The 12,565-nt window shown below is 33.1% G+C and overlaps 1 protein-coding gene across 1 annotated transcript; it reads left to right on the top strand.

The window, feature by feature from the left end:
* Positions 1-8,335: 8,335 nt before the first annotated feature.
* LOC144999948 (putative pectin methyltransferase QUA2) lies at positions 8,336-12,565 on the top strand. Its single transcript, XM_078959094.1, has 9 exons — positions 8,336-8,693; positions 9,052-9,759; positions 9,840-9,975; positions 10,057-10,297; positions 10,405-10,630; positions 10,773-10,948; positions 11,089-11,392; positions 11,773-11,911; positions 12,111-12,565. The coding sequence occupies exons 2-9, from the start codon at positions 9,056-9,058 to the stop codon at positions 12,273-12,275; spliced, it is 2,091 nt and encodes a 696-aa protein (XP_078815220.1). The 5' UTR covers positions 8,336-8,693; positions 9,052-9,055; the 3' UTR covers positions 12,276-12,565.

The following is a 12,565-nucleotide window of genomic DNA, read 5'->3' as shown; positions in this document are numbered from 1 at the left end:
TTTATAAATTTATAAATAAATTGTAGATTTTAACTTTTTAGAACATCTTTTACTTCATTTTAATAAATCACATTTCATTCATCATTTTAATTTGTTGTGTTTGTGTATATTTATTACATTACACCTGTTGATCTTTTTTACTTTGTTCAAATTTATATTTGTATTATAAAAAATCATGAATTTATTAAATATCGTAGATCGGATATTCATAACAATGTATTTATTAACTTTAACTACTCAATATAAACTTACAGACAAAACTTATATCTTTGTAAATTAATAACTTTTTACAAATTTTTGAATAGTAATTACGATTAGAAATTATCAATAGTGTTTTTCTTTGGTTCCAAGAGTATTAGCCCACTGCACATAATATACTTGTGTATAAGAAACAATTCATTAAGAACATATCCATTTGTCATTTTTTAACAGACAAAATGTTTTAAGTTAAGCATTCTCCAATCTTGGCTGCTTTTAAAAGAAGAAATTTACAAATTTATCGTTATCTCTGTGTAATTTTGTTAATCATGTTTAATATTTATAAATTAAGAGGTTAATAACAATGGCATTAAATACAAGCTTATTCTATATGTATCATTCTAATTGTGTGGTGTATTCTTTTTTATATGAGTGTGTGTATGTTTGATTTTTTATATGAATGAGAAGTATGTATAGCAACACCATTAATAAAATCAATATATTACATTACGTATATAATTATAAAAATAAAAAATGAAGAAAAAAAATCATATGATCAATAAGAATTTAATGTTAAATATTGATGATTAAAATAAAAAGAATTTCAAAATATAATAAAGCTTTAAAAATTAAATACCGTGATGGGAATAAAAATGGTTATATGTTTGACCTAAAAAACAACTCACTCAAATAATAAAAAACACTTTTTAGTTTGCTTGTTAATATTTGATCTCTCAGACAACCTCGTATTTTTGATGTTTTAAGGACCATGCTTGGCTCCAACTTAATAATCTCTTAAACAACCCTACATCAAAGATGCTCTGAGTACTATCTTTGGCTCCAAAGTAATAATATAAGCTACAATCACCGAAACTACAACTCCAATTTAGTATGTATAAAGAAATGATCTAATTTTTTCAGAAAAAAAAAAAAAACAATAACATGATTGCTAAGCTTGAAAGTTTGATTTTCTAACTCCTTTTAAGTTGTCTTCAATATATAAGGCCTTTTCCCCAAAATTCATTTTTGAACCTGCTCAAGGACGATACATATTCTAGCTCGTTCTCCATATATTTAGTGGTTTAAAGCTTCCCGTCCGAGTTAATCTTGAAAATTAGGTTTTCAAACATGAAGAACATGTTTGAATCATGTTCTTCAAGTTTGAAATTTTTGCTTTAGATAATTCATTTAATAATTCTAAAAGGCTTTGAACATGCTTGAAACTAAGGTGATCCTGTTTTTTTTTATAGATTTATGCTTTAACGTGTTCAAAACTATATATATATATATATATATATATATATATATATATATATATATATATATATATATATATATATATATATATATATATATATATGCATTGACATGTGTATAATGATGAATATTATCATGTTCGAAACTGAACAACATGTTCGAAAATTATAAAGATTTTTTAGCGGGTTATAAGTATGTTCTTTTTAATTCTTATTAATTTTTTTTGGTTTTGTTGCAACATCATGATATGAACTTGACCTTAAGTGCAATATCTTACCTATAAAGGAAACAATGGACGATTTAACTCCAATATAATATAAAAAGTTTAAGGAAACATGTTTAGATCTTGGATGGACCTTGCTTATCACCATTAGGGACCTCTCTTGTTCATCACGTTTTCAATCATGAGGCTTAGGCTAAGTGTAACACCTATGATTTTCAAACCTTTTAAAATTTACAAAATATTACATTTCTCATGATTGGAAGTCATGTCAAATTACAGTTTACAATGTTTTCTTTCCAAAACATCATCTCCAACAACCCAAATCTTCAAAGGAAAATTTTCATTTTTTATTAACCAAGATATTGTCCACAAAACATGAAATCCCAAATACAGTTGTTTTCGAAATTCATATTAAGTACAATTTTTATTTCAATCATCAGAGTGTCCCATAAGAAAATACCTGAGAGAGTGCACGTCACGTCATCAAACCTTGCCCTTGCCCTTGGGCTCAGATGTACCTGAAACAAATCCACAAACTGTAAGCTAACACTTAATGAGTTCCCCAGAGCATACCGCACATAAAATCCACACAACACATATCATATTAGCCATAAAAACTACATATACCACATAAGTCATGCATACCAACATATAAGGATGCCTTGGAAACCCTAAAGAGTCTTACTCCGTGTGTCATGGGAACCCCCACATGGTCTTAGCCCAATGTCTCGGGAAACCCCCAAGGTCTTGACCTAGGATGCCAGGAAAACCCTCCAAGGTCTTACACCTAAGTGCCTCGGGAACCCCCCGAGGTCTTTTCCTAGGATGTCATGGAAACCCTCCACGGTCTTATACCTAAGTGCCTCGGGAACCCCCCGAGGTCTTTTATACAAGTTTTATAGATACAACCAGTACATCGCATATCACATAACCCAATAGCACATACGTAATAGATAATGGTCCGACCTTGGTGCCTTCGACTCATTGGTATGGTGAGGAGACTCACCTCTCACGAATGTTGTACTGACAAGATAAGATCCAATAAGTTCCAACCCGTAGCTCCAACTCAACTTCCTATAAGCATCATAAGATTAACTTGTTATAATCCCATAACTACCCTCAAAGTAAATTTTGGTCAACCCTAGACAAAGTCAGGGTCAACGATCCATGTTAACCCCAACTCATCGAGTGCATCTAGCAACTCTTCGAGTTCCTACGGAGTCCAGAAAACCTGAACAAACCCTAGCCACCTCGCCGAGTTGTTTCATCAACTCAACGAGATCACTCGATATCCGGTAGAAGGGGAAACCCAATCCGACTCGTCAAGTTGCTAGGGCAACTCGTCGAGTCCCCCTCCCTGTTTCTCATTATGATGATTCACCAGATGCAGGGACTAGGTGTCTAGAGGGATAAATTTCCAACTTTACCCTCTAGAATCACTTTGAATGCTCTAAGGCCCTTATCAAAGGTTGAAAAGCTCAAAAGTCTTGCCATGCATTCCTAAAACTTTAGGGATCTAGAATCCCTCCTTTCCAGAGGAGTTTCTAGTCCTTAAAATGTTCCAAAGATGGAGGCTTTATGGACATGCATGTCCAATGCATGTCTTTAGGTCAGAATGGCCAAAAAGGGGAAATATGCTCTAAAAACTCTTGCATGGTATCCTTGCTTGATCAAAAGCTATATCTAGCCCACCTTGGGACTATTTTACCCTAGAGATCCATAAAGTTCCAAACTTTATGAACCCCATACATGCAATCAATAGGAATAATAGGGAATAAGGAGTAAACTCAAAATCTAGCCAGATCCTAAGGTAAAAATCGAATCTTGAAGACTTACCACAGTCCACAAGATGGTCAAGCTCAAGAATGAGGGCTTGGTTTGTTGGATCTTCTTCTTCTTCTCACTATCTCCTTTATTTTAAGCTTCACAAGTCACTCTAGCTCACAAAATGAAATAGAATGGGGATTAGGGTTTAACATAGACGTTCTTAGGGTATGGAGGTTGATGGAAGGTCAACCTTATGGTTCTTAAGGAGATTATATAGGGTGCAAACCCTAAAATTAGAGTTTTTCTTTTACAGTACCTACTCGTCGAGTTGGCCTTCCAACTCATTGAGTAGAGTCTAGATCCCATGTCCTCGAAATGTTCTCTACTCGACGAGTCGGGACTCCTAACTCGTCGAGTCCCATCATCAAAGCCCTAAAACTCAGAAAATTAAATAATACTTGGACATGTGTTACATCATCAAAGTATAATTATTGGTGTTACAAATGACACATAACCTTAGATTAAGAGAAATATTGTATATAGTGAAGACTACACTTGGTCTTCCAAAAATCTTGTATGCTGGTAATCTTGTTACTTGACACCTAAATCTGAGTATATATATCCACTAACACAAATAAAATACGTGAGACCTCGTGCGATACATCAGTTTTATACTAATAATATGTTCTAAAAATAATAATTACTTTTTATACAATAATTAAAGCTTAGGCAAGCAGTAAACTAATATATACATTAATATACTTAAGTTCCAAACATTTAAGATCATAACAAATATGGGGAGTCAATACCCATGGCTGGTATGAAACAATTTCCTTACAAAAAATAGGAGAACAAATCATCCCAATGCCGATGAGGAATTTATACCCCCTTTAACAACTACTATCTACGAGCGGTACCATCCCAATAGTTGTCACTATATCCCATTACGGGGACCTACAAACATCAATCCATTTATAACTTTAATCTCTGATACTCACTTTATGAGTATGAAATATCAACTAACACATATAAGGTAATCTAATGCATTTTCACATATATCTTCCCTAAAGCTCATTAACAACTGTATGTATAAGATTTCACCAATCTAGCAATTAATCAAGTATATAAGCACTTTTCACATGGATAAACATACTTTGCTAAGTAATCATGAGAATTTGACATGTACTCACCTTTATTGGTTAGTGAAGGCTAACCAATTCCATTGTCATTCACTTGTGCCTTTGGGTGAGAATTCATTCAATTCCAATTCGAATGCATATAAACTCTTATTATTATGACTTATGTTGGAAGACAACAAAACAAGTTAAGCACTTCAGACAAATATAAAAAAACAAACTTTGATGAACTCACAAAAATTCTAAAAAGAGTAAATCAAAAGAACACGATATTGAACATGGTTCGGTTAAGGTGACCTACGTCCATGGGCGAACGAGAGAGAGAGAGAGAGAGAGAGAGAGAGAGAGAGAGAGAGTGAGAGAGAGAGTGAGTCAGTGAGAGAGAGAGAGAGGATTTTATTAACTTTCTGGAACTATTACAAGCACTCGAAATTGTATCTCACTTTAAGCTCTCACAAAAATCTAGCAATTTACAATGAAGGGGGTATGCGCCTATTTATACTTGAGGGATTAGAGTTAAAACCCTAATGGACCAAGCTCATTGGCCCATAGGCCCATGAAAGGTGACAACCAATCATATTCTGCCATGCAACATCTTCTGGAACATTTTTCCATGTCTTACAACCCATGAGCATCAGCAACACACATGATTGAGCACCTTCTGCCATAGTGGAGCATCATGATGTACAAGTGGCGTATCATGAACACTAATGGCCCAATATCTATCATGGTGTCACAACATGGTGTAATCCTTGAGCAATAATAACTTCTGAGCATCCTTCAATGATCTTGAGCATCATATAGGACTTCATAGCATACTTGGCTCATCAAGGACCAATATGGCCCATCTTGCGCCATCATGGCGCAACCGGAATATGGATGGCGCAAGTGGCTTTAATTTTGGCACAAGAACATCAAGATTGGAGCAACATCACCACCATGGCGCCACAGGAACATGCATTCCACAACAAAGGCCATGCATGGTACAAGAGTATACCTTATGGAGCAAGAGGAGTACCCCATGGCGCAAGAGGAACCCCTCATGACACAAGAGGGATCATTATGGCGCAAGAGCATACTTGTTGGCCCATCCCTTATGGAGCAACAAGATCCCCTTGTTGCTCTATATCACTCCTAAGTGATCCAAACCTCTTACAGGTGCTCTAAACCCCCTTCTACATGATCTGTTCCTTTGGCACTTTATCCGTTTCTTTGTCAGATGATTCATTCTTTTCTCAAATGATTCGTTCCTTTGTTACATGATCCATGAACCCCAAATGCTCAATTGTGATCTAAGTGCTCCATGTTAGACAATACTTCATACCCCAACAAGTTATTCCTTTAAGAACTTGGTTTTATTTCATATCCTCATATGCGCACTTATATGGTCATCTAACTTTCCAATACAATACTTATCAACAAAACTAATTATACTTTACGTGTTTCTTATCTAAATGACTTGATTAATTAATCCATAAGCTCAATTTTCAATTTTACAACAATTCACCAAATTAGGGTTTTAGCTCTTCAAACCTTAATTAAAAAATTCCAACAAAGTTAATCACAATAAGCTTGCAATTACGATTATAACGTTTATAATTACACTCTACAAACTTTTCAATGAATAGCAATCAAATTCAAATATAATTATTAATTATCATTTTTTACTTGAAACATTTAACTATATAACACAAATATGATTATATAATTCTTATTTTTGTAAATCATTTTATAAATATTTTTTGTAAAAAAAAGCGTAAAAGGTTTGTTAAATTTGAATAGGATTAATATAGATTAGGCACACAATTATTTACTTTAAATGGATTAATATGTAGGTTAATCAGAATCCAAAATAGGTGTCAAATTATACATAGGCTAATCAAAATCCGTATAACTAGAAAATAGATGTCAATGTTTTGGAGTTCATTTTTTTAGATTTTTTTTGGTTTTTCATGTTATACAAATTTCAATCAAGCTATTTATAACTTGACACCCATTTCAAAATTCGGTTAACATATATATTAACCTATTAAAATAAATAGTTTTATACATGTCTCTATTAATCATACTCACATTTAACAAAAATTATACCCTCTTTTAACAAAAAAAATACATATTAAAGAACAAAAAGAAAAAATATTTCTCCGGTGCATGATTGTTGTGAAGGTTTGGAAGTAAGTTATGTTAAAAATTATGATTACATTGAAGTATTTCAAAAATATAAACGAATATAATGTCAAAAAATTATTATATATATATATATATATATATTTTTGAACAAAACCTCAAAAAAAAAAAAAAAACTAAAAGAATTTATTCGAACAAAACGTCATAAAATGTAAACAAAAAGAAGTAAAAAACATACTAAACAATATATTCGAACAAAATGTAAAAAAAATCTAAATAAATAAAAAAATGCAAGAAAAAAAATAAAAAATAAATAATAATAATAATAATAATAATAATATTAACAAAAGAAAAAAAAAGACAAAGTAAATTAAAAAAGAAGAAAAAAAAATTAAGACAAAATTAAATAAATAGTCCAATAAAATATTTATAGAAGGTATTTTGGTCATTTACATATACTTAACATCAGTTTTTAACCATGTTTGTCAAAAAGACCATTCGTGTTCCTTGTAAAAAAGACCCCTCGTATCCAAAATTTCTTAGGAGGACATGCAGTGATCATTCTTGCAAACCACGGGGACCAAGTATATAACTTTTTCTTTAAATTAAAATGATTTTTTTTGGAAAATATATACATAATTTAGTGATTTATTGAAAACAGATTCAAAGTTTATTGAAAAACAATATTCAATATTTAATGATGAATTGCTAATAAATACTATAACAAGCCGACAATATTTTTTTTCTTAAACATTGATAATTATCAATGACTTTTCTTAAAATGTGAATAAAAATAAAAAAGTAATTTTTTAGATAAAATATTATAAACATAATTGTGTATGCAAAAAATAATAATAATAATAATAATAATAATAAAAAATCTATAAATAGATATTAGAAACAGTAAAAATAAAAAGCTGAAAAAAGGGTTTCTCAAGATTTGGTACATGAAGCACAGGCACCAGAGTCAGGAACGTACAATTTAAATTTTTTATCCCAAATCAATTTTCAATCTGAAATTTCTAGGGTTTATTTCATGTGGTGGAGACCCTCCTTGTATAGTTGCATTCATCCTTCAATGCCGGTGTAAAGCTTGAAATCGGAAGCTCACATTCACTTTCTCTCTCTTCACCTACATATATGACTATAATATTGTGTACACATTCGCCGGTAATTCCGGCGGCAGGTCGACATAGTGACGATGGCGGACGGTGGTTCGAGGTAAATCTAATTCTACACTCGGTTATGCACACTGTGCAGCTGATCCCATATTCATTATTATTATTATTTTTTAATAGTACGAGAATGTGACATATGACATATCTGTAATGTAAGCTAGTCTTCACTCTTCAATGGAATCGCTATCGATTATCTCTCTTTCTCTCTCTTTTGCGATTAAACTATGAATTTAAGTTTCAATAGTTAATTAATTACCTATTGTAGTTAATCTGAGATGAATCTTATTCATTAACCTACTGTTTATAATTAATTACCAAAATTACAGCTAGATAAGCACCACTCCATTAATGCGTTTTGTCTGTGTGTACGTGTGTGAGAGAGAATTTTATTTCCGCGTTTAATTGCATATTTATCCATCTCTTTTCACACATCGATAATCTGCCATTCTCCATTGCGTGTTTCAGTGTGTATGTGTATGCATCTACATATACATACAAATAAGCTGTATATATTATATATATATATCTACATGCCCTCTCTCATATCTCTCTCTCTCTCTCTCTCTCTCTCTCTAGTATCTAGTTCAAGTGAGTACTGAGTAGCATTCACGAGCGACGTTTCTCGTGATTGGGGCGATTCTCAAGTTCATATACCACCTTATTCTCTAAATCAAATCAAAGTTCTGCACAATCGGTGATAGGAGAAAAATAAATATAAGTGGGAGTGTGCAACATGAAATGATGGAAGACTGCACAATAACTGGCTGAATTTCCGGATTTTTGTTGAATTTTCTGCATCTAATCAAGGTAATATTTTCTATTTTTAGTATTTGTCATCCAATTCGCAACCAGTTCATCTTCTTTTCTCTATATGCTTTTAATGGATTTGCCGCTTATGTATATATTATATAACATCAAATCTGATTCCTTTTTTTCAATTTGGGGTTTTGGTGATCACCTTCATGAAAGTGAATTTTACTTGTTGTCACTATCTTCTGTTTAAACTCAAGTACTTATGTTTAATGGGTACGCTAATATGCTCTTATGGATCTAGTGGAGTTGATTACATGAACAGATCTTACACTGTGCATCTTTTCTTTATTTCCATTACCTTTTTCTTTTTGTTCCTTTTGAAATTTAGGGATTTTGTATGTTTTGAATGCAGAATAATGTCTAGGTCACTCCATAGAGGTACTTCTGGTGGGGGAAAATTACCAGAGAAAATTCAAGAGTTCTTGGAAGATTCTCAAATGAAAGTTAAAACAGAGAATGAAGATTTACATAAGAATCGTTTATCCCCTTCAAGGAATCCATTTCAGTTCTTTTATTCAATTAATTCATCATCCAAACAATCTATTCCCACAAATGGCTATAGTGTTCCTGATCCATACAGCCCTGTAACTTCAAGAAACCGCTACAAACTAACTTTGTTTTTGCTTAAGTCGAGTTTATTTATGATCATAATTCTTGCCCTTACTGGATCCTTTTGGTGGACAATATCTCTCACAACTTCTTCTAGAGGTCACACTTTCCATGGATATAGAAGGCTTCAAGAACAGCTTGTATCAGACTTATGGGACATTGGAGAGCTTTCACTTGGTACTTCTGGGGTTAAAGAATCTGAATTCTGTCCTCTAGAATCAGAAAACTACATACCCTGTTTCAATACCACAGAAAACCTTGACTTGGGTTTGACCATGGGACATGAAAATGATCGCCATTGTGGACCCACATCAAAACAGAATTGTTTAGTTCTTGCCCCTCCTGCTTACAAGATTCCTCACAGATGGCCTACTGGAAGAGATGTTATTTGGATTGATAATGTTAAAATAAATGCACAACAAGTACTTTCTTCTGGAAGTTTGACCAAAAGGTGAGTTCAAAAAATCTTTACAAATCAAAAACTTTAAAGATTCTTGATTCATTTTCTTATTATATGTTGTTGAATATCAGGATGATGTTGTTAGATGAAGATCAAATCTCATTTAGTTTTGCATCTTCCATGGTTGATGATAGTATCGAAGATTACTCTCATCAAATTGCAGAAATGATTGGTTTAAGAAATGAATCTTACCTTGTTCATGCTGGTGTAAGTGAAAAAAATCTTTTCTTGAAATAAAGGGTATCTTTTTCCTTTTTATTTTGTTTTTAATTATTTTTTTTTTTTCAGGTGAGGACAATATTGGATATAGGTTGTGGTTTTGGTAGCCTAGGGGCACATCTATTTCCAAACCAACTTTTAACCATGTGTATAGCAAATTATGAATCTTCAGGGAGTCAAGTGGAAATAACTCTTGAAAGAGGTCTTCCTGCTATGGTTGCTTCCTTTACTTCAAAGAAATTACCATTTCCGTCCCTGTCATACGACATGGTACACAGTGCATGGGATGGGGTTGACTGGAATCATAAAGGTATCATTTAGGTCAAACTCAAATTATGATTTTATGATATCATTTAGTGTCAAAATAATTGAAAAAAAAAAAGTTTACTTTTTTTTTTTTTTATAAATTTGGCACAGATGGTTTACATTTGATTGAAGTGGATCGAGTTCTTAGGCCTGGAGGATACTTTGTTTGGACCTCACCAATTGCCAACACCCCAATTTCCACCCGAAATAAAGAGAATTTAAAAAAATGGGATTTTGTGCGTAATTTTGCTAAAGATCTTTGTTGGGATTTGTTATCACAACAAGACAAAACGGTTGTATGGAAGAAGCAGAGTAATAAAGATTGTTATGCTTCTAGGTAATCAACACTACTTCACTATTACTATATAACTTTATATAAAGTCAAACACTTAATTGGGAAAGACTCTTTGTTAAATCATTCTTTCTATATTAAGTCAAAAAGAAAAAAAGTAAGTGATCTTTATCTCATTATTTAATAGGAACCATGGATCGGGACCATTGATATGCAAAGTGGGCCATGATGTTGAATCTCCATATTATCATCAACTCGAGGCATGCATTGGAGGAACTCATAGCCGCCGTTGGATCCCAATTGAGAAAAGACCAAATTGGCCTTCTAGAGCAAGATTAAACACCAAGGAACTCGCTATCCATGGTATTTCTTCTCTTTATTTGTGTATTTATTTATTTATGTATTATAGCATCCTACATTCATTTCCTTATATTACATTTTTGTTTCTTGCATTAATAATGGTTGGCTTATTTCATTATTATTATTATTTTTTTAAATATTAGGTGTACTTTTGGATGATGTTTATGAAGACGATGTGAATTGGAATTTAGCAATAAGAAACTATTGGTCTCTGCTATCTCCACTTATATTTTCAGACCATCCAAAAAGACCCGGGATTGAAGATCCGTCCCCACCATACAACATGGTGAGAAACGTACTCGACATGAATGCGCATTTCGGTGGTTTTAATTCCGCGCTACTCGACGCACGCAAATCCATATGGGTCATGAACGTGGTCCCCACCACCGCCCCCAACCACCTCCCCCTTATCCTCGACCGCGGCTTCCTTGGCGTGTTACACGACTGGTATCCTTCCATTCATTTCTCCCATCTCATCATTAATTACACAGTACATGACACATCAGGTCGTCCTGCGTTTAACCTACTTTATGTCATAGTCACTCTGACTCATCATTAAGTACATAGTACATGACATGACAGATCAGGTTGTATTGCGTTTAACCTACTTTATGTCATAGTCATTCTGATTCAGCATATGACATGACAGATCAGGTTGTATTGTGTTTAACCTACTTTATGTCATAGTCGATCTGACTCGGCATATGACATGACATGACAGATTAGGTTGTACTGCGTTTAACCTGCTTTATGTCATAGTCAATCTGACTCAACATATGACATGATTTACTGAATCAGACGAAAACTGAATTGAATTATTTATGTAGGTGTGAAGCATTTCCAACGTATCCAAGAACGTATGATTTGGTTCATGCGGAAGGTCTTTTATCGCTTGAAAGTGAAAAGCATCATCGTTGCAGTATGATGGATATATTCTTTGAGATAGACCGGATACTCCGACCGGAGGTATTTGTTAATATATAAAATTTACACTTTTGGTCCCTCGGTTTAGCATTTTTTTTTGGTTCTAGTCCCTAAAGGAATCGATAAAAGCGTTAAAACTCATGGACTAAAAGTGTAGTGATGAAAAATTGATGTACGAATCAAATTAGGGTTAGGGTTATCAGATTCTTAGATATTTTTTAAACGTTATTTATTTATTTAGGGTTGGGTGATACTGCGCGACACAACTTCTTTAATCGAAACCGCAAGAATGGTTACCGCAAGGCTAAAATGGGAAGCACGGGTTGTGGAAATTGAAAGCAATAGTGATGAAAAATTGCTTGTTTGCCAAAAACCGTTTATAAAGAGACGATCAAATCCTTCGTGAAGTGTTTGGATTCTTGATTTTTGGATATTTTATGGGACAAAAGTTGAAGTTTTTAAAGAATGAGAAAGTAAAAGAGAAAGAGGGTTCGGCTGAAAGCTGTAAACCCTAAACCCTAAACCCTAAACGAATACCTGTGGGAGCTGTAAGGCGAGCATGGGAGAAATGTAATTAGAAGATTATAGGTGGGGAGTTTTACACTTTTTTTTTGTTTGGTTGTGTTTTTATAAATTATAGAAATCACATTATGGATTTGGGTTATATATATAGAAATAAGCACAAGTTGGCATTAA

The sequence above is a fragment of the Lactuca saligna genome, chromosome 6 (genome assembly GCF_052625555.1).
Source record: "Lactuca saligna cultivar CGN05327 chromosome 6, ASM5262555v1, whole genome shotgun sequence".
Taxonomy (NCBI): Eukaryota; Viridiplantae; Streptophyta; class Magnoliopsida; order Asterales; family Asteraceae; genus Lactuca; species Lactuca saligna.
This window is presented reverse-complemented; position numbering and strand designations above follow the sequence as displayed.

Coding starts and splice junctions, on each gene's coding strand:
- LOC144999948 (XM_078959094.1), top strand. CDS start 9,056: ATGTCTAGGTCACTCCATAGAGGTACTTCTGGTGGGGGAAAATTACCA. Junction 10,631..10,772: donor AAAGATTGTTATGCTTCTAG/GTAATCAACACT, acceptor ATTATTTAATAG/GAACCATGGATCGGGACCAT. Junction 10,949..11,088: donor CAAGGAACTCGCTATCCATG/GTATTTCTTCTC, acceptor TTTAAATATTAG/GTGTACTTTTGGATGATGTT.